Source organism: Bubalus bubalis, chromosome 5, assembly GCF_019923935.1.
Source record: "Bubalus bubalis isolate 160015118507 breed Murrah chromosome 5, NDDB_SH_1, whole genome shotgun sequence".
Lineage (NCBI taxonomy): Eukaryota > Metazoa > Chordata > Mammalia > Artiodactyla > Bovidae > Bubalus > Bubalus bubalis.
Genome location: NC_059161.1, coordinates 108,288,378 through 108,307,882, shown reverse-complemented (window position 1 = coordinate 108,307,882; position 19,505 = coordinate 108,288,378). Strand labels below are relative to the sequence as shown.

Below are 19,505 nucleotides of genomic sequence, written 5' to 3'. Positions count from 1 at the left end.
GTGGAGGTTTACCTGAATTTGTAAGAAACTGAGACACTGCTCTTGAAGGGTATGCACCAGAACTGTTCATCAGCAGTCACAGCATGGAGACAGCAGACTGAAAACTGCCTGGGACTCTGGGCAGCTGGTAGGGACCACTCCAACACTCCTATCAAGCCTTAACTGAGCTTCTGCTCCAGTCCCTCTTGTTCCTGTGGCTGCTGCCCACTAATTGGGAGGCCACCATTGCTAAAGAAAGTGTGCACTGTTAGACACAACAGAGATGACTTGGACACTGGTCCTGCAACTGAGCCATTGTCAACTCATATGTCTCTGCACACACTCCAGCTGGAGTGAAGTTAGCTCCAGAGAAGGGAACATTATTAGCAGAGTGTACATCCCTCTGTGTACTTAGGAGGGAGCAGGGCCAGTTCAGTGGTATGGCACCAACCCCCCAGTCCTGCCCAGAATCTCACTGAGACATACACACTGGGGAAAAAGAGAAACCAGCCCAGAAGCACAGCCCCAAGTTCTCAGGGCTTGGTCCTGTCCCAGAATAAATCAGAGGCTGCCATACAGACAGGAGAAACCCAGTTTCTCAAGGCTTTTTTTCCCAGCAACTCAGGCTGCACCCTGCCCCTGATAGGGTGGTGAAAGCCACTGAGAACTGAAGCTCTTGCTCACCCCTGGCTCTGGCTCTAACCCCACCAACTCCAGTCCTACATCCCACCAATGCAGTGGCTGCCATCACACTTCAGGGGAAGTCACACCCTATCTTCAAGTACCTATGGAACTTTCTCCAGGATACATCACATACTAAGCCTCAGGACAAATCTTAACAAATTTAAGAGGATAAAAATTATATCAAACATCTATTTCGAGCTCCCCAGTATGAAACTACAGGAAGAAAAATGGGAAAACCACAAACACATGTAGGCTAAACAACCTGCTACTAAAAAACCTAATGGGTCAAAGAATAAATAAAATAGGAAATCAGAAAATACTTTGAGACAAATGCAAATAAAAATGCAACTTTTTTTTTTGCATTCTTTGGATATACCAAAAGCAGTTCTAAGGGGGTAAGTTTATAGCTATACACGTATGCCTTAAAATGAAGAAGAATCTCAGACCACAACCTAGAAATTAGAAAAAAAGAACAAATAAAGTTCAAAGTCAGTGGAAGGAAGGAAATAATAAAATTCAGAGACTAAATAAATTAGATTTTTTATAAAATATATAAATAAATTATATATTTTATAAAAATATATATAATATTTTATAAAAATATATAAATTTTATAAAATATATAAAAATTATATATTTTATAAAAATATATAAAAAGCAATGAAACCAAGAGTTGTTTTTTTAAAAGATAAAAAATTTAATAAACTTTTACCCAGGCTCATCAAGAAAAAAAGAGAGAGCATCCAAGTAAAATGAGAAAATGAAATAGAAATAACAACCAACAACAGAGATACCCCAAATCATAAAGGTATATATACAAAAAGCAGTTATATGCTAGCAATTCAGCAGCCTAGAAAAATGGACAACATTTTGAAGCATACAAACTCTGGAGACTGAATCAGGAAGAAAGAGGCAATCTGAACCAACTGATTGCTAATTTTGAATTTGTAATTTAAAAAAAATGCCAGGAAAAAAGGAAAAAAGTTTAGGATTGGACAGATTCAAATGGGGGTTCTATCAAGCATATAAAGAAGAGCTAATACCTAACTTCTCAAACTATTCCAAAATATTGAAGAACAGGGAACACTCCCAGGTTCATTCAACAAGGCCAGCATCTCCCAATTCCAAAACCATGGGAAGACACTACAAGAAAAAGAATATTACAGGCCAATGTTTCTGAGTAATATAGATCCAAAAAATATTCAACAAAATATTCTTAAACTAAAGCAATGGATCATAAATCATGACCAAGTGGGATTAATTCCAGGACTGCAAGGATGATTCAATATCCAGAAATCAGTTAATGGGTTGCATTATATTAAGAACTGTGGTGTTAGAGAAGACTCTTGAGAGTCCCTTGGACTGCAAGGAGATCCAACCAGTCCATTCTGAAGGAGATCAGCCCTGGAATTTCTTTGGAAGGAATGATGCTAAAGCTGAAACTCCAGTACTTTGGCCACCTCATGCGAAGAGTTGACTCATTGGAAGAGACTCTGATGCTGGGAGGGATTGGGGGCAGGAGAAGAAGGGGATGACAGAGGATGAGATGGCTGGATGGCATCACTGACTTGATGGACGTGAGTCTGAGTGAACTCCAGGAGTTGGTGATGGACAGAAAGGCCTGGCCTGCTGCAATTCATGGGGTCGCAAAGAGTCGGACACGACTGAGCGACTGAACTGAACTGAACATTAAGAAAAGGAAGAATAAAAATCAAATGATATCAACATAGATGCAAACATTTTTGATGAAATTTAACATCCAATCTGGAGAAGGCAAAGGCAATCCCCTCCAGTGTTCTTGCTTGGAGAATCCCAGGGATGCGGGAGCCTGGTGGGCTGCCATCTCTGGGGTCACACAGAATCGGACACGACTGAAGCGACCTAGCAGCAGCAGCAGCAGCAACATCCAATCATGATAAAATTTCTTATCAATGTTTGTATAGAGAAAATATAAGTTAATAAAGGCCATGTATGAGAAACCCACAGATACCATCGTATTCAACAATGAAAAACTGAAAGACTTTCCTTTAAAGTCAGGAACAAGATATGGATGCCCACTCTCACCATTTCTATTTTACATAGTATTGCAGGTCCTAGCCACAGCAATCATACAAGAAAAAGAAATAAAATCACCCAAATTGGAAGGGAAGAAGTAACATTGTCCCTCTTTGCATTTGACATAATACTATATATAAAAAAAACCTAATGTCTCCACCAAAAAAACTATTAGAACTAATAAACAAATTCAGTATCATTGAAGGATATAAGGTTGATATACTGAAATATGCTATTTTTCTGTACAGTAATAATGAACTATCAGGAAGAGATAGCAGGAAAACAGTCTTGTTTAATGATGCATCAAAATGAATAAAATACCTAAGAATAAACTTACTTAGTCAAAGAAGTGAAAAACCTATACTCTGAAAATTTTAAAACAATTAAATTGAAAGATATCCTGTGTTTATGGATTGGAAGAATCAATATTGTTAAAAGTCTGTAGCAATCTACAGTTTTAATGCAATTCCTAAGAAAATACCCATGGCATTTCCAACAAAAGTAGAACTCATCATCCTAAAATTTATATGGAATCACAGGAGACCCCAATTATCCAAAGCAATATTGAGAAAAAAATAACAAAGGTGGATGTATCACATGCCCAGACTTCAGATTATACCATAAAGCTACAACAATCAAAACAGCATGGCCCAGGCACAAAAAACAAATAATAGATAAGTGGAACAGAATAGGTAATTAAGAAATAAACCCACATTCCTTTGATCCATTAATCTGTGACAAAGGAGATACAAATATACAGTGAAGATATGACAGTCCCTTCAGTAAGTGGTTCTGGGAGAAGTGGACAGATGGATATAAAACAATGAGATATGAACAGTTCCAGAAAAACATCTATTTCTGCTTTATTGACTATGCCAAAGTCTTTGACTGTGTGGATCACAATAAACTGTGGAAAATTCTGAAAGAGATGGGAATACCAGAGCACCTGACCTGCCTCTTGAGAAACCTATATGCAGGTCAGGAAGCAACAGTTAGAACTGGACATGGAACAACAGACTGGTTCCAAACAGGAAAAGGAGTATGTCAAGACTGTATATTGTCACCCTGCTTATTTAACTTCTATGCAGAGTACATCATGAGAAATGCTGGGCTGGAAGAAGCACAAGCTGGAATCAAGATTGCCAGGAGAAATATCAATCACCTCAGATATGCAGATGACACCACCTTTATGGCAGAAAGTGAAGAGGAACTCAAAAGCCTCTTGATGAAAGTGAAAGTGGAGAGTGAAAAAGTTGGCTTAAAGCTCAACATTCAGAAAACGAAGATCATGGCATCTGGTCCCATCACTTCATGGCAAACAGATGGGGAAACAGTGGAAACAGTGTCAGACTTCATTTTTTTAGGCTTGAAAATCACTGCAGATGGTGATTGCAGCCATGAAATTAAAAGATGCTTACTTCTAGATAGTATATTCAAAAGCAGAGACATTACTTTGCCAACAAAGGTCCATCTAGTCAAGGCTATGGTTTTTCCAGTAATCATGTATAGATGTGAGAGTTGGACTGTGAAGAAAGCTGAGCACCGAAGAATTCATGCTTTTGAACTGTGATGTTGGAGAAGACTCTTGAGAGTCCCTTGGACTGCAAGGAGATCCAACCAGTCCATTCTGAAGGAGATCAGTCCTGGGTGTTCTTTGGAAGGAATGATGCTAAAGCTGAAGATCCAGTACTTTGGCCACCTCATGCAAAGAGTTGACTCATTGGAAAAGACTCTGATGCTGGGAGGGATTGGGGGCAGGAGGAGAAGGGGATGACAGAGGATGAGATGGCTGGATGGCATCACTGACTCAATAGGTGTGAGTCTGAGTGAACTCCAGGAGTTGGTGATGGACAGGGAGGCCTGGTGTACTGCAATTCATGGGGTCACAAAGAGTCGGACAAGACTGAGTGACTGAACTGATGAACATTTCCTCACACTACATAGAAAGATAAGCTGAAAATTATTTAAAGGCCTAAGTGTAAGATCTAAAACCATAAAACTCCTAGATAACATATGGAAATCTCTTCCTGCATAAACCTTTTTATTTTTATTTTTTTGAATTTGTCTCGTAAGGCAAAAGAAATAAAAGCAAAAATGAATGAATGGGACCTAATTAAAGTTAAAAGGTTTTGCACTGTAAAGATCATCAACAAAATGAAAAAGCTATCTACCAAATGGGAGATAAATTTGCAAATGATATAACCAAAAGGAGTTAATATCCAAAATATATAAACAGCTCATGCAACTCAGTATCAAAAAAACCCCAAACAACCCAATCAAAAAATGGACAAAAGAACTGAATAGACAATTTTCCAAAGAAGATACACAGGTAACAACAGACACATGAGAAGATGCTCAACCATCACTAATTATTAGAGAAATGCAAATCAGAACAATGAGATATTACTTCATACTTTTTAGAAGATATTACTTCATACTTTTTAAATGCAAATCAGAACAATGAGATATTACTTCACACTTTTTAAAGGGGTCAAAAAACCCCCACAAATATCAGATGTTGTTAGAATGTGGAGAAAAGGAAACCCCCCTGTACACTGCTGGAGGGAATATAAAGGGGGAACCACTATGGAAAAAAGTATAGAGGTTCCTGAATAAACTAAAAATAAAACTACCATATGACCCCAAAATTGGGTACATATCTGAAGAAAGTGAAAAGAGTAGTCAGAAAAGATTAATGTCACTGAGTGTTCATAGCAAAATTATTTTCAGTAACAAAGATTAAATAGATTAAAAATATATTATATACATATTTAATGGTCAGTGATATGTTCAGTATATTGCATGTATAGGTGCAAAGTTGCTTTGGTCATGTCCGACTCTTTGCAACCCTATGAACTGTAGCCTGCCTAGCTCCACTGTACATGGGATTCTCCAGGCAAGAATACTGGAGTGGGTTGCTGTGCCCTGCTCCAAGGGATCTTCCAAACCTAGAGATCAAACCCATGTCTCTTATGTTTCCTAAATTGAAAGGCAGGTTGTTTACCACTAGCACCACCTGGGAATCCCAGGTACACTATGTTACCCAGCCATTAAAAAGAATGGGATTCTGCCATTTGCAAATATATGATTGTTCCTAGAGAATATTATGTGAGAAGGCAATGGCAACCCACTCCAGTACTCTTGCCTGGAAAATCCCATGGATGGAGGAGCCTGGTAGGTTGCAGTCTATGGGGTCGCTAGGAGTCGGCCAGGACTGAGGGACTTCACTTTCACTTTTTACTTTCATGCATTGGAGAAGGAAATGGCAACCCACTCTAGTGTTCTTGCCTGGAGAATCCCAGGGACGGGGAAGCCTGGTGGGCTGCCGTCTCTGGGGTCGCACAGAGTCGGACACGACTGAAGCGACTTAGCAGCAGCAGCAGCAGAAGAGAATATTATATTTAGTGAAATAAGACAAAGAAATATAATACTGTATGTTATCACTTAAATGTGGAATATAAAAAATAAAAGAAAAAATGAATATAACCAAACAGAAACAATCTCACAGATACAGAGCCCAAAGTATTGATACTGGTGGGGAGAGGAAAGCAGTGAGGGTCAATGCAGGAGCAGGTGATTAAAGAGATATAGACCAGTATGTATAAAATGAATAAACAACCAGGATATATTATACAGGTGAAGAATGTAGCCAATGTTTTATAATAGCTTCAAGTGGAGTATAATCTATAAAAAAATTGAATCATTTATATTTGTATACCTGAAATTAATGTAATACTGTAAATCGACTATATTTCAGGAAAAAAATTTTTTTTTTTCCTGTCTGACTTCTGGTAACTTGATTGTAATGTGTCTGGCTGTGGATGTCTTTGAAATTATTGTATTTGATATCCTTATTGTGTCCTGGTTCTGGATATCCATATCCTTTGACAGATTTGGGGACTTTTTAGTCAGTTTTTCTTTGAGAAAGCTTTTAGATCATTTCTCATATTTTTGTCCTTCTGGGATCTTGGTAGTGCCTATATGGTCCATGTGATACTTCCCATAAATTCCTTAGAGTTTCAACAGTATGTTTTATTTTATTTTTGCTCCATTTACTAAATTATATCAAATGTCCTTTTTTCAAATTATACAGTCCTTTCCTTTATTTAATCTTCTGCTTTGACCATCTAGTGAATTTTTCAGTGCAATTATTGTGCTTTTTGATTCATTATTTCTGTGTGTTACTCTTTAAGGCTGAAATTCTCACTTTGTTCATGTATTATTCTGTGACTAGGTGGTGGTTTAGTCTCTAAGTCATTTCTCATTTTTGCGATCCCATTGACTGTAGCCTGCCAGGCACCTCTGTCCATGGGATTCTCCAGGCAAGAATAGTGGAGTGGGCTGCCATTTCCTTCTCCAGAGGATCTTTCCGACCCAGGAATCGAACCTGTGTCTCCTGCTTTACAGGAGACTAGAGTGAGCATCTTTATGACAGTTAAATGAACCCTTTCTCAGGTAAATCGTATATTTTAATTTCATTAGGGCCACTTTGTAGTGTCACTTTCTTGTAAAGGGCAGGGGTGTGTTAATTGGACTTCCTTTCCTTTTTCCTTGACTTTCTGTGTTCGTGTCTGCACATAGGCAAACTACCAACATATTTTACTCTTCATGAACTGGCCTTGTACTGGAGAAGACTGACATTAATAAGCCTGGCTAGAAAAAGTGGGCCTCTCAATCTGGTGATAGTACAATCCACTTGCCTTTTTTTAGAAGCTCCCAGGTATCTAGAGAATGTCAGGGTCCCATCAGGCTCCTAAAACAAAGGAGACTAGGATCAATTCCTCAAGCAGCCCCCAGGTATCTTTTCCTTCACCAAGGAGAAGCTGTAGGAAAAATGTATTCTGCTAGCTGTGTTAAGTCAGGGGGAGGGTTTATAGTGAATTCTAGACCAAACTGCTATCTCTCTTCTCTTACCTCAGGTAGCTAAAGTCTGTCATATCCCATGTCCCTTCAGTTTTCTGACACAGGCTATACAGAAGTCAATCTTGTGGATGGCCCCTAGGAAAGCTGGGGCTTTGGATGTATTGTGCACCTCTTTCTCTTCCTAGGGAGAATCTGGGAACTGGTGATTTTGTCCCAGTCACATGGTTCTGAACCACCATAGCTACATGGCAAGATGTATCTTGAATTTTTTTAATAGATTCAACATGACTGGTATCATACTTGAACTGTGTGCAGGATCCTCTTAACCTAGTTTTGGATTTCTTACAAAGGGAATCTGTACATAAATTGCTTTTGAGTCCATGTGTTCACGCAGAGAAGGAGATTCTAGCATTTCCTGTTTTGCCATCTTGCTGATGGGAAATGAAAGTTAATTTTGGGTCTTCCTTGGATGATGAAAATCTCTACAGTGAAGGGAAAACTTGAGTAAAAGATTGAGTCTATAAGGATTTTAAATACAATCCCCTTAGTTCCTATTACATGTAGAAACTGTTCCCTGGGGAAGAGACTGAACAAGCTGCTGCCATCTATAACTGAGTGTGTTATACCATTACACTCACATTAAATATTTTATGGCTTACTGTATGGCTAAAATGATAATAATAGAGGCTGTTTATTGTTTTTTGCAGTTTGATAGGACTCAAAATCATAATCAAGATTATGATCTGTAGTTCAGGAAAGCTTTCGAGGGCATATCAGAAATTAATTACAGGTGACATTTTGTTAGAATCAAAGAAATCAAAGCCTCAGAACCTGAAATTACCCTTCAAGGACTAGGGGGATTAAAAACAATCAGAAGAAACCCTGGGGATATTCTGTCTTAAAAGAGGGTGAGTTTCTGAACTCCATTTATATTCATGTTTCCTTTGTTGGAGATGGAGAATGAGGACCTCTGATATGATAGTTCATTTCCTGTTTTTGCTGTCCTGAGATTCAGCTGAATCTTGCCAGAAAATCTGTTTGAAGAGAGAGCAGGGAATGTTAAAATTACTAAGGGACACAGGTGATGCAGTTTATCATTAAGTTCCCTCTCCATGGATGGAACATTCATTCTTCTAGATTTATAAGTTTTACTTTGTGACATGGTGAATTAACTTAACCCCTCTTAGACTGTGGTCCCCTCCCCCCACCACTGCCTTTTTTTTTTTTAATGTAGAGATAATCTTCTTGGTTCCTACCCTGTAAAGTCTTATCTGCATTGCAGATGAGCATTAGGCTTTTGGGATTACTGCCTCTAAATTTACTGGTGAGGGGAAGGTCAAGTGAATGAAGAAATTGTGAGAAGAGGCAATAAAAATTCTGTTCGCATTCAAAATTCTTTTTCATAATCCTTCAATTTTTTCTAATACTTATCTTTGCATATGTAGTTCCCTTCACTCCATAGGCTAACTTTTAATGCTTTTTGCTACTTAGTTTAAAAAGTTTATAAGGGAAAGTTTCTGAAACTCATTTCTATGATACTGATAAGGAAGTTCCATGAGTGCAAGATAGGGTACTCATAGTCATCCCAGCACATACACTATCTTGTATAGGAGATGTTATGCAAAACTGTTTTTCCTCTATGTGACCCTTTTCTCCTATGCTCTCAGATTCCTTTAGGGAAGAATGGCTCTGGGTAATGGCTCTTTCATGACTCAGTTTATTTTGATGGGATTAAGAGACCAACCAGATCTCCAGCTTCCCCTCTTCTTCCTGTTTCTAGTAATGTATATGGTCACTGTGATGGGAAATTTGAGCTTGATCATCCTTATTGGGCTGAGTTCACACCTACACACCCCCATGTACTTTTTCCTCTCTAACTTGTCCTTCATAGATCTCTGTTATTCTTCTGTGTTTACACCCAAAATGCTGATTAACATCATATCAAAGAAGAAGATTATTTCTTACATAGGGTGCATGACCCAGCTTTACTTTTTCAGTTTTTTTGGCATTTCCGAATGTTATGTGCTGACATCAATGGCCTATGATCGCTATGTGGCCATCTGTAACCCATTATTTTATAACATTGCCATGTCCCCTAAAGTGTGTTCCAGCCTTATGCTTGGTTCCTACTTGATGGCAGTTTTGGATGCCACGACCCTTATTACATGCATGCTGAGACTGACCTTCTGTGATGCAAACACCATCAACCATTATTTGTGTGACATCCACCCTCTGCTCCAGCTCTCATGCACAAATACCCACATCATTGAGCTGGAAGTGTTCATTGTGGGAGGCATCAACATCATTGTGCCCAGTCTCACCATCTTTGTCTCTTATGGTCTCATCCTCACCAACATCTTCCACATCAAGTCCACAGAGGGCAGGTCCAAAGCCTTCAGAACCTGCAGTTCCCACATCATTGCTGTTTCTCTGTTCTTTGGATCAAGTGCATTTATGTATCTCAAACCATCTTCTGTGTCTGTGGATGATGGGAAAATATCCTCTGTCTTTTACACCAATGTGGTTCCCATGATGAATCCTTTAATTTACAGCTTGAGGAACAAAGATGTTAAGCTTGCTCTGAGAAAAACTTTGAGAATGGGAAAGTTTTGATCAGAAATAATGTCTGTGCATATAGTTACAGGACAAGGAGATTCTGTGTGATTAATTGCTTTTAGTTTCAGCCTTATTCCTATATATTTTTTCTCTTAACATGATTAAGAAAATTTGAGTTTTCTCCATACTATATTTCCAGTTTTTTAGTCTGGGATTTCTTTTTCCCTATTTGCATACAATCTTTTTTCACATTTTTTTTAACTGTTTATTGATAACTTTAAAAGGGATATGTAGTATATTTGTTATTTTTTATTGTCATTTCCAACTTTTAATTTTTACTAGAAAAAGAAAATGGTCTCCAAGTGATCAAATTTGAGATACCTTTGATATAATAAGAGATCAGTGATCAAAATGAACTAGATAGCACTATTGCAACATTATTCTACTGGAGTTGTGCTTATCCTCCACTTGCTGTCAGAAGCATGAATTAGATACTGTTTCACTCTTGTCTTTCCATTTGCTGACTGAGAAGACTATGCCTCCTTTAAATGCCAGAGATTGAAGTTTCTATAAAGGCTTAGACTATAATTCAGTTTGCATCTCTAAATATTTGCATCTAGCTTTTGGCAAGTGTTTTCTTTTTACTTTTTACAGTGAAACTATTACATGTCAGATCATATAAATATATTTATTTCACAGATGGTAAAATGAAGTTCAGAATAGTTAATGATTTAATGTCACAGCTTCATAAAAAAATCTAGACTTAACTGTTAGCCTTCTAATTTCAAGTCTATGACTTCTGTACTTACATTCACTTTAGTCTATTCTATTTGTTTCATTAAGACCATACTATGAGAAAATATTTTTAATTTGAAGATTGACTGTTATTTTTTCAAGAGAGATATATGAATTTCCTTCATGCTATGTGTTGCTTTTGTTATTTTTTAGTTTAGCCAAAGTGTTTCATGGTTTTTTTTGGGTGGGAAAGGAATGCCTTTTGGACTAGTATATTGTTGAGATGATTGACTCAAATAGGGTGTTACTTATTCTGAAAAATTAAGAGAACTGAATTTGAGGTGTTTGAAAGTGTTTTGTTTGTTTGTTTGTTTGTTTTAATTAAAAGGACAGAACATGGGTGGTGAGAAAGGAATCCAGAATCATGTCATTAGGACATACTTCAGCAATGCACAGCCAAAAAATAAGAGGCTGTTTGTGGAAAGTGGTCACGAAATGTAGGAAACAAATTTTATTCTGAAAATCTGTCCTTCTACATAGAACTGTATGTGTATTTCATGGTCCATAAATCTTTGATAAAGTTGTAATGTGCATGACTATAAAGTAGAAGTGCATTGGGAAATAATGGTGAAAATGCTATGGTCACAGTTGGAACAAGGGAGAAAGAGGGAAGCTAGAGGTGATAAAATAACTAAGGGCATTTGAAACTCAAGTTAGGAAGAAGAAATTTAGACAGTAAACTGATGGATAATGAAAGATCCTACCTATGACATTGCTTTCCTTTTTATAGGACCCTAGAAATACTATGATGCTTAATGGTGTTTCATTGGATAGGACACAAATTTATTTGATTTTTGTCAGTTAAACCAACAGAGCTGGAGAACCTGGGAACAATTAAATCATTTTTGTTCTTGTGGACCTTCATATCTATTAATATTTCCTTGTGTGTGCTTAGTTGCTCAGTCATGTCTGACTCTTTGCAACTTCATGGACTATAGCCCACCAGACTCCTCTCTTCATGGGATTCTCCAGGCAAGAATACTGGAGTGGGTTGCGATTCCCTTCTCCAGAGGTTCTTCCTGACCCAGGAATCAAACCTGCATCGTAGTGGATTCTTTAGTGTCTCAGCCACCAGGGAAGCCCCCTAGTACTTCCATACAGATTTTAAATTACTAAACTTCAAAGTGCAGCTGACAGTATAACGACATCTTGAAGGAAATATTTTGTGAATACACAAATTTTTGCACTGTCTTTACTGGAAAAGATGTTGCTTTAAAATTTTTTTTTAAAGGCAAAAATGCTACCTTAAAAATCCTCAGTGTGATGTGTCAAGGGATAATTTAAATATTTTCTCCATGGATGTCAGGCATGCAAATGTCCAGGAGAAGCTTCCATAGAGCTTATGGAGCCCAAGTCGGGAAAGTAGGACCTTTCCCCTCCCATATCCAGTGTCTGTGCTCTGATTACTGATTGTTGCTTCTGAACCAGATTTGCAGGCACAGGGGGAGCAGCCACTGTCTGTGCACCTCTCCACCGTGGCTACAAGCTGCTCCTAATCCAGCTGAAGTGACTTCCAGGGAATTTAAAGGCCAACACACTTTGCCCTGTCATCATTATTTTCTCTTTTTGGTCTTTCATGAGCCAGACATTAAAGATAGGACTTTTAAAAAGCAAGAAGCCATACATCAACATGCATCCGCCACGGGTGTACACGTGTTCCCAATCCTGAACCCCCTCGATGTGTGGCAAAACCAATACAATATTGTAAAGTAAAAAAAAAATGATATGCAGTAAAATATTAAAAAAAAAAAAGCAAGAAGCCTATATAGAGAAAATGAGAAAGTCCCCATGCATGTACTTGGAATGATACATGCTCAGAAAGACCAGAAAATAATTTAAATTTTCTCCTGAGCCTTATCCTCTGCATGGAGATTGCCTACAACAATCTAAACTACAAAAATGAGGAGGGAGCTCTAGATGGCAGGTTGGTAGGATGCTGAGCTCACCCCTCCTTAGGAATACAACATATTACCACTACATATAGAGAAACTCTTGCTGACATCTACTTGGGCAAAAGCAGAACAGCTGTTCTACAACCAAGGTTATAAAGAATGATCTGTATGGAGTCTGGCAGGAAGGGGAGAGAAATTATATGGATGGGATCTATACTTCTCACCTGGGATAGAGAAGAGGAAAGGGACATCACAAGCTGCAAAATGCCCCAGGAGGAGCAAGGATTTGGGGCCAGAGTTTAGGCACACCAGTCCTGGGGTTTAACAGCAGGAAATAAGCCCCCTTTCTGGCTTGAAAACCAGTGGAGATTTACCTGAGTACTGCAAGTAACTGAGACCTTGCTCTTGAAGAGCATGTGCCAGACCTGCTCACGGAAGCAGCAGATTGAAAACTGCCTGCGACTCCATCGAGCTGGCAATTACCATCCCAGCATCCCCTCTTCCCCAGCCCTAACTGAGCTCCTGCCCCAGCCTCTCATGCTCCTGTGGTTGCTGCCCACTAAAAGGGAGGATACCATCGCTAACAAAAGTGTGCACACTTGGAGGGATGGGAGGTGACTTGGACACTGAGCCTGCAACTGAGCCATTGTCAACTCATATATCTCTGCAGTCACTCCAGGAGGAGTGAAGTTACGTCCAGGGAAGAGAACACTATCACCAAAGTGCACATCCTTTTCCATATTGGGAGAGGGCAGGGTCAGCTCTGTGCCGTGGCACCAACTCCTCCACCAATACTTAGTCACTAATCAAGGCAAGCACAAAGGAGAAAAAGTGGGGGGAAAAGTCACTAACAAGTCACTACCCAAGGCGAGCACACTGGGGGAAAAGTGGGGAAAAAGTCATGAAGACGTCACTACCCAAGGCATGCACACTGGGGAAAAAGTGGGGTAAAGTCACTAACAAGTCACTAACCACACTGGGGAAAAGAGTTGCTAACCAAGGCATGCACACTGGGGAAAAACCAGCACAGAAATATAGCCCCAAGCTCTCAGGCCTTGGTCCTGTCCCAAAATACTGACTGCCATCAAATGCAGGAGAAACCCAGTTTCTCAAGGCTCTGTACCACCTCCTTAGGCTACAGTTCTGGACCTGATAGGGTAGTGATAGCCATTGAGAACTGGACAAGCCGTTGCTCACCCCGGCTCTGGCTCTTGTCCCACCAACTCCATCCTACATCCCACCAATGGAGTGGCTGACCTCATACTCCAGGAGAAGACACAGTCCATGCTCACTTCAGATCCAGTTCTCCCAGCAAAGCCACTGGACATTCACAGACTTCATAGGGACATTCCCACACAAGAAACCACCTTCAAGCTTGGGATAGGTAATTGCTTTACCTAATAGGTAATTGCTTTACCTTAATTTTCTCTGTCATAGAGACAGAGAAAATTAAGCAAAATGAGATGTTAGAAGAATTTGTTTCAAACAAAAGAACAACAGCAAAAACCTCAATAAATCTCTAATGGAAAGGAAACAAATAGTTTACCTGGTAGAGTTCAAAGCAATCATAACGAGATATCTAACTAAAGTGCAGAAAGGAATAGATGAACACCATGGAAACTTTAATAAGGAACTATAAAATATATTTTAAAATCTTAACTGAAGTATATAATAACTGAAATGAAAAATACACTGGAGGAGAATTAGCAGCAGATTAGTGATAAAGGATAATGCTTAAGTGGATATGAAAGAATAATGGAAATAGCCCAGTTAAAACAATAAAAAAATGCAAATAAAATTTAAAAATATGAGTAGCTTAAGGGAGCTCTGTGACAACATCAAGTTGACTAACATTTGTGTTCTAGTGGACCTAGCAGCAGAAGAGAGCAAGAAAGTGGTCAAAAAAAAAAAAACGTATTTAATGAAATTATGGCTGAACACTTGCTGAACCTGAAGAAGGAAACAGATATCTAGATTTGGGAAGTACAGAGAGTCTCAAATAAGATGAACCCAAAGAGAACCAAACCAATACATATAATATTTAAAATGGCAAAATTTAAGATCACAGTAGAATATTAAAGGTAGCAATAGAAAAATAAGGAATTTCATATGAGGGAATCCACATAAATCTATTATAAGCTGATTATTCTGAAGAAACTTTGCAGGCCAGAGGAAGTAGTATAATATATTTAAAGTGCTGAAAGTAAAAAGCTATAGCCTAAGATACTCTTCCAAGCCAAGCTATCATTCAGCATTGAAGAAGAAATAAAAATATCTCCAACAAGCAAAACCTAGAAGCGTTGATAAGTATTAAGCCAACCATACAAGAAATGTTAAAATGTCTTCTTTATTGAAAAAGAAAAGACTGAAAGAATTTTAGGAAATATAGGAAGAGAAAATTCCACGGGTAAAGGCAAATATATGATAAATGCTGTTGACAAACAACTTAAATAAGCTAGTAGAATGGTTAAAAATGAAAAATGTGAGATTATGCCAAGAAATCAAAGCAACCAAAGTGGCCATCAAGAACTGAGTTTATAAAAAAAGATGTGGTATATGTGCACAATGGAATGCTGTGCTGTGCTTATTTGCTCAGTCATGTTCGACTCTTTGTGACCCATGGACTATAGCCCGCCAGGCTCCTCTGTCCATGGGGATTCTCCTGGCTAGAATACTAGAGTGGGTTGCCATGACCTCCTCCAGGGGATCTTCCTAACCCAGGGATCAAACCCAGGTCTCCCACATTGTAGGTGGATTCTTTACCATCTGAGCCACCAGGGAAGCCCAAGAATACTGGAATGGGTAGACTATCCCTTCTCCAGGGAATCTTCCCAGCCCAGAAATTGAACCGGGGTCTCCTGCATTACAGGCAGATTCTTTACCAGCTGAGCTACAGAGAAATGTAAGTCAAAATAATAATGAGATTATCACTTCACACTTGTTAGAATGGCTATCATGAATACTAACACAAATAACAAAAATTGGCAAGGATATGGAGAAAAGAAAACCTTAATACAATTCTGGGAATGCAAACGGGTGCAACCACTATGGAAAAAATTACAGAGGTTTTTCAAAAAACTAACAATAAAATTTCTATATGATCCAACAATTGGTATATATCTGAAGAAAACAAAAACAATAATATGAAAAAATACATGAAGCTAGTGTTCATAGCAGCATTATTTTTAATAGCATACATGTGGCAGTCACCTAAGTGTCCATCAACAGATGAATTTTACATACATACACATATACATTTAATGGCTGAGTTTTATATATGTCATGAAAAAGAATGAAATTCTGCTGTTTGCAATTATGTAGTTGACCATAAAGAATAGTATGTTCAGTGAAATAATGCAAAGATCAATTCTATATGTTATCAGTTATATGTGAAATAGAAAAAAAATGTATATTACAGAATAGAAACATTTTCACAGATACAGAGACCAAATTAGTGGTTACCAGTGAGGAAAGGAAAGGGAAATATAGGAGTAGGGGATTAAAAGATACAGAACAGTATGTATAAAATAAATAAACAACAAGGGTATATTATACAGATGGAGAATATAGTCAATATTTTCATAAAGATTTAAATGAAGTATAATCTATAAAATATTGAATCTCTATATTGTATACCTGAAACTAACATAATATTGTAAATCAACTATACTTGAAGAAAAAGCTCTTTCTTTGACTTCTGTTAATTTGATTGTAATGTGCCTTGTGGTGGATTTCTTTGGGATCACCTTATTTGCGATATTTTTGTTTCCTAGTTCTGAATGTCCAGTTGCTTGCACAGACTTGAGGATTTTTTCAGCCAGTTTTTCTTTGAGAAATCTTTTAGATCATCACTTGCATTTTCTCCTTTGGTGATCCACAGAATGCGTATGTGGCCCATGTGATATTAGTACTTTCCATAAATCTTAGACTTTTGGTACAACTTTTCACTCTTTTTTCTTTTTGTTCCATTTACTAAATTATTTCAGATATCCTTTTTTCAAACTCTGTAATTTGTTCTTATATTTGTTTAGTCTGCTATTTTGACCTAGAGAAATTTTCAATTCAATTATTGTGTTTTGACTTCATGATTTCTGTTTGGTACTCTTCAAAGAATAAAATAGCCACTTTGTTCATGTGTTGTTCTTCAACTACCTTGACCGTCTTCATGATAGTTAAAGAGATTCTCTGTCTGGTAAATCATGTATCTCCATTTCAGTAGGGCCACTTTTAGGATCACTTTCTTGGAAAGGGTCTTTTAAAAAATGTAATTGTTCTTTTCTTCATGTTTCCTTGTCTTTGTGCATTCATGTCTGCATGTAGACAAAAATAGAAAACTACTTTTAATTCTCATGAACTAGCCACAAAGAGAGATAAGAAAGACTTCCTCAGTGATCAACGCAAAGAAATAGAGGAAAATAATACATTGGGAAAGACTAGAGATCTCTTCAAGAAAATTAGAGATACCAAGGGAACATTTCATGCAAAGATAGGCTCCATAAAGGACAGAAATGGTATGGACCTAACAGAAGCAGAAGATATTAAGAAAAGGTGGCAAGAATACACAGAAGAACTATACAAAAAAGATGTTCACAACCCAGATAATCACGGTGGTGTGATTACTCACCTAGAACCAGACATCCTGGAATCTGAAGTCAAGGGGGCCTTAGAGAACATCACTATGAACAAAGCCAGTGGAGGTGATGGAATTCCAGTTGAGCTATTCCAAACCCTGAAAGATGATGCTGTGAAAGTGCTGCACTCAATATGCCAGGAAATTTGGAAAACTCAGCAGTGGTCACAGGACTGGAAAAGGTCAGTTTTCATTCCAATCCCAAAGAAAGGCAATGCCAAAGAATGCTCAAACTACCACACAATAGCACTCATCTCACACGCTAGTAAAATAATGCTCAAAATTCTCCAAGCCAGGCTTCAGCAATACGTGAACCATGAACTTCCAGATGTTTAAGCTGGTTTTAGAAAAGGCAGAGGAACTAGAGATCAAATTGCCAACATCCACTGGATCATGGAAAAAGCAAGAGAGTTCCAGCAAAACATTTATTTCTGCTTTATTGACTATGCCAAAGCCTTTGACTGTGTGGATCACAATAAACTATGGAAAACTCTTCAAGAGATGGGAATACCAGACCCCCTGACCGGCCTCTTGAGAAACCTGTATACAGGTCAGGAAGCAACATTTAGAACTGAACGTGGAACAACAGACTGGTTCCAAACAGGAAAAGGAGTACGTCAAAGCTGTATATTGTCACCCTGCTTATTTAACTTATATGCAGAGTACATCATGAGAAACGCTGGGCTGGAAGAGGCACAAGCTGGAATCAAGGTTGCCAGGAAAAATATCAATATGCAGATGACACCACTCTTATGGCAGAAAGTGAAGAACTAAAGAACCTCTTTATGAAAGTGAAAGAGGAGAGTGAAAAAGTTGGCTTAAAGCTCAACATTCAGAAAACTAAGATTATGGCATCTGGTCCCATCACTTCATGGCAAATAGATGGGGAAACAGTGGAAACAGTGGCTGACTTTATTTTTGGGGCTCCAGAATAACTGCAGAAGGTGATTGCAGCCATGAAATTAAAAGACACTTACTCCTTGGAAGGAAAGTTATGACCAACCTAGATAACATATTAAAGAGCAGAGACATTACTTTGCCAACAAAGATCTGTCTAGTCAAGGCTACGGTTTTTCCATTAGTCATATATGGATGTGAGAGTTGGACTATAAAGAAAACTGAGCGCTGAAAAATTGATGCTTTTGAACTGTGGTGTTGGATAAAACTCTTGAGAGTCCCTTGGACTGCAAGGAGATCCAACCAGTCCATCATAAAGGAGATCAGTCCTGGGTGTTCATCCGAAGGACTGATGATGAAGCTGAAATTCCAATACTCTGGCCACCTGATGCGAAGAGCAGAATTATTTGAAAAGACCCTGATGCTGGGAAATATTGAGGGGAGGAGAAGAGGGGACAACAGAGGATGAGATGGTTCTATGGCATCACCAAGTCAATGGACATGAGTTTGGGTAAACTTTGGTAGTTGGTGATGGACAGGGAGGCCTGACGTGCTGCAATTCATGGAGTTCCAAAAGAGTTGGACACGCCTGAGTGAGTGAACTGAACTAAACTCAGAGTTGTAAAGGAGTTGATCCTCTCAATAAACTTGGCTAGAGAAAGCAGACCTCTCAATCTTGTGATAGTATAACCCACTTCTTTGTTTTTAGTAGCTCCAGGCCTCTGGAGAATGTCAGGATCCCATAGACCCTTAACACAGGAGATTAGTCATTTCCTCTGGCAGCTCAAATCAACTGGGTCATTGGTTGAACAGTGTACCTTTTCCTTTACCAAAGAGAAGGTGTAGGAAAACTATTTTCTACTACTAGCTATGTTAAGCTAATGTGGCTACAGTGAATTTTAGCTCACACTGGAGAAGGCAATGGCACCCCACTCCAGTACTCTTGCCTGGAGAATCCCACGGGTGGAGGAGCCTGGTAGGCTGCAGTCCATGGGGTCACACAGAGTCAGACAAGACTGAAGTGACTCAGCAGCAGCAGCAGCAGCAGCAGCTCAAACTGCTATGTCTCTTCTCTCTCACCTCAGGCAGCTAAATTATGCCATATGCCATATCCCTTCAGCTTTCTCACATAGACTATACAGAGGCCAGTGTTC

At 38.6% G+C, this 19,505-nt stretch overlaps 1 protein-coding gene across 1 annotated transcript; it reads left to right on the top strand.

Moving 5' to 3' along the window:
* Nucleotides 1-9,264: 9,264 nt before the first annotated feature.
* LOC102393978 (olfactory receptor 8B3-like) lies at nt 9,265-10,194 on the top strand. The gene has a single exon (XM_006046948.4). The coding sequence runs from the start codon at nt 9,265-9,267 to the stop codon at nt 10,192-10,194; it is 930 nt and encodes a 309-aa protein (XP_006047010.4).
* The last annotated feature ends 9,311 nt before the right edge of the window (nt 10,195-19,505 follow it).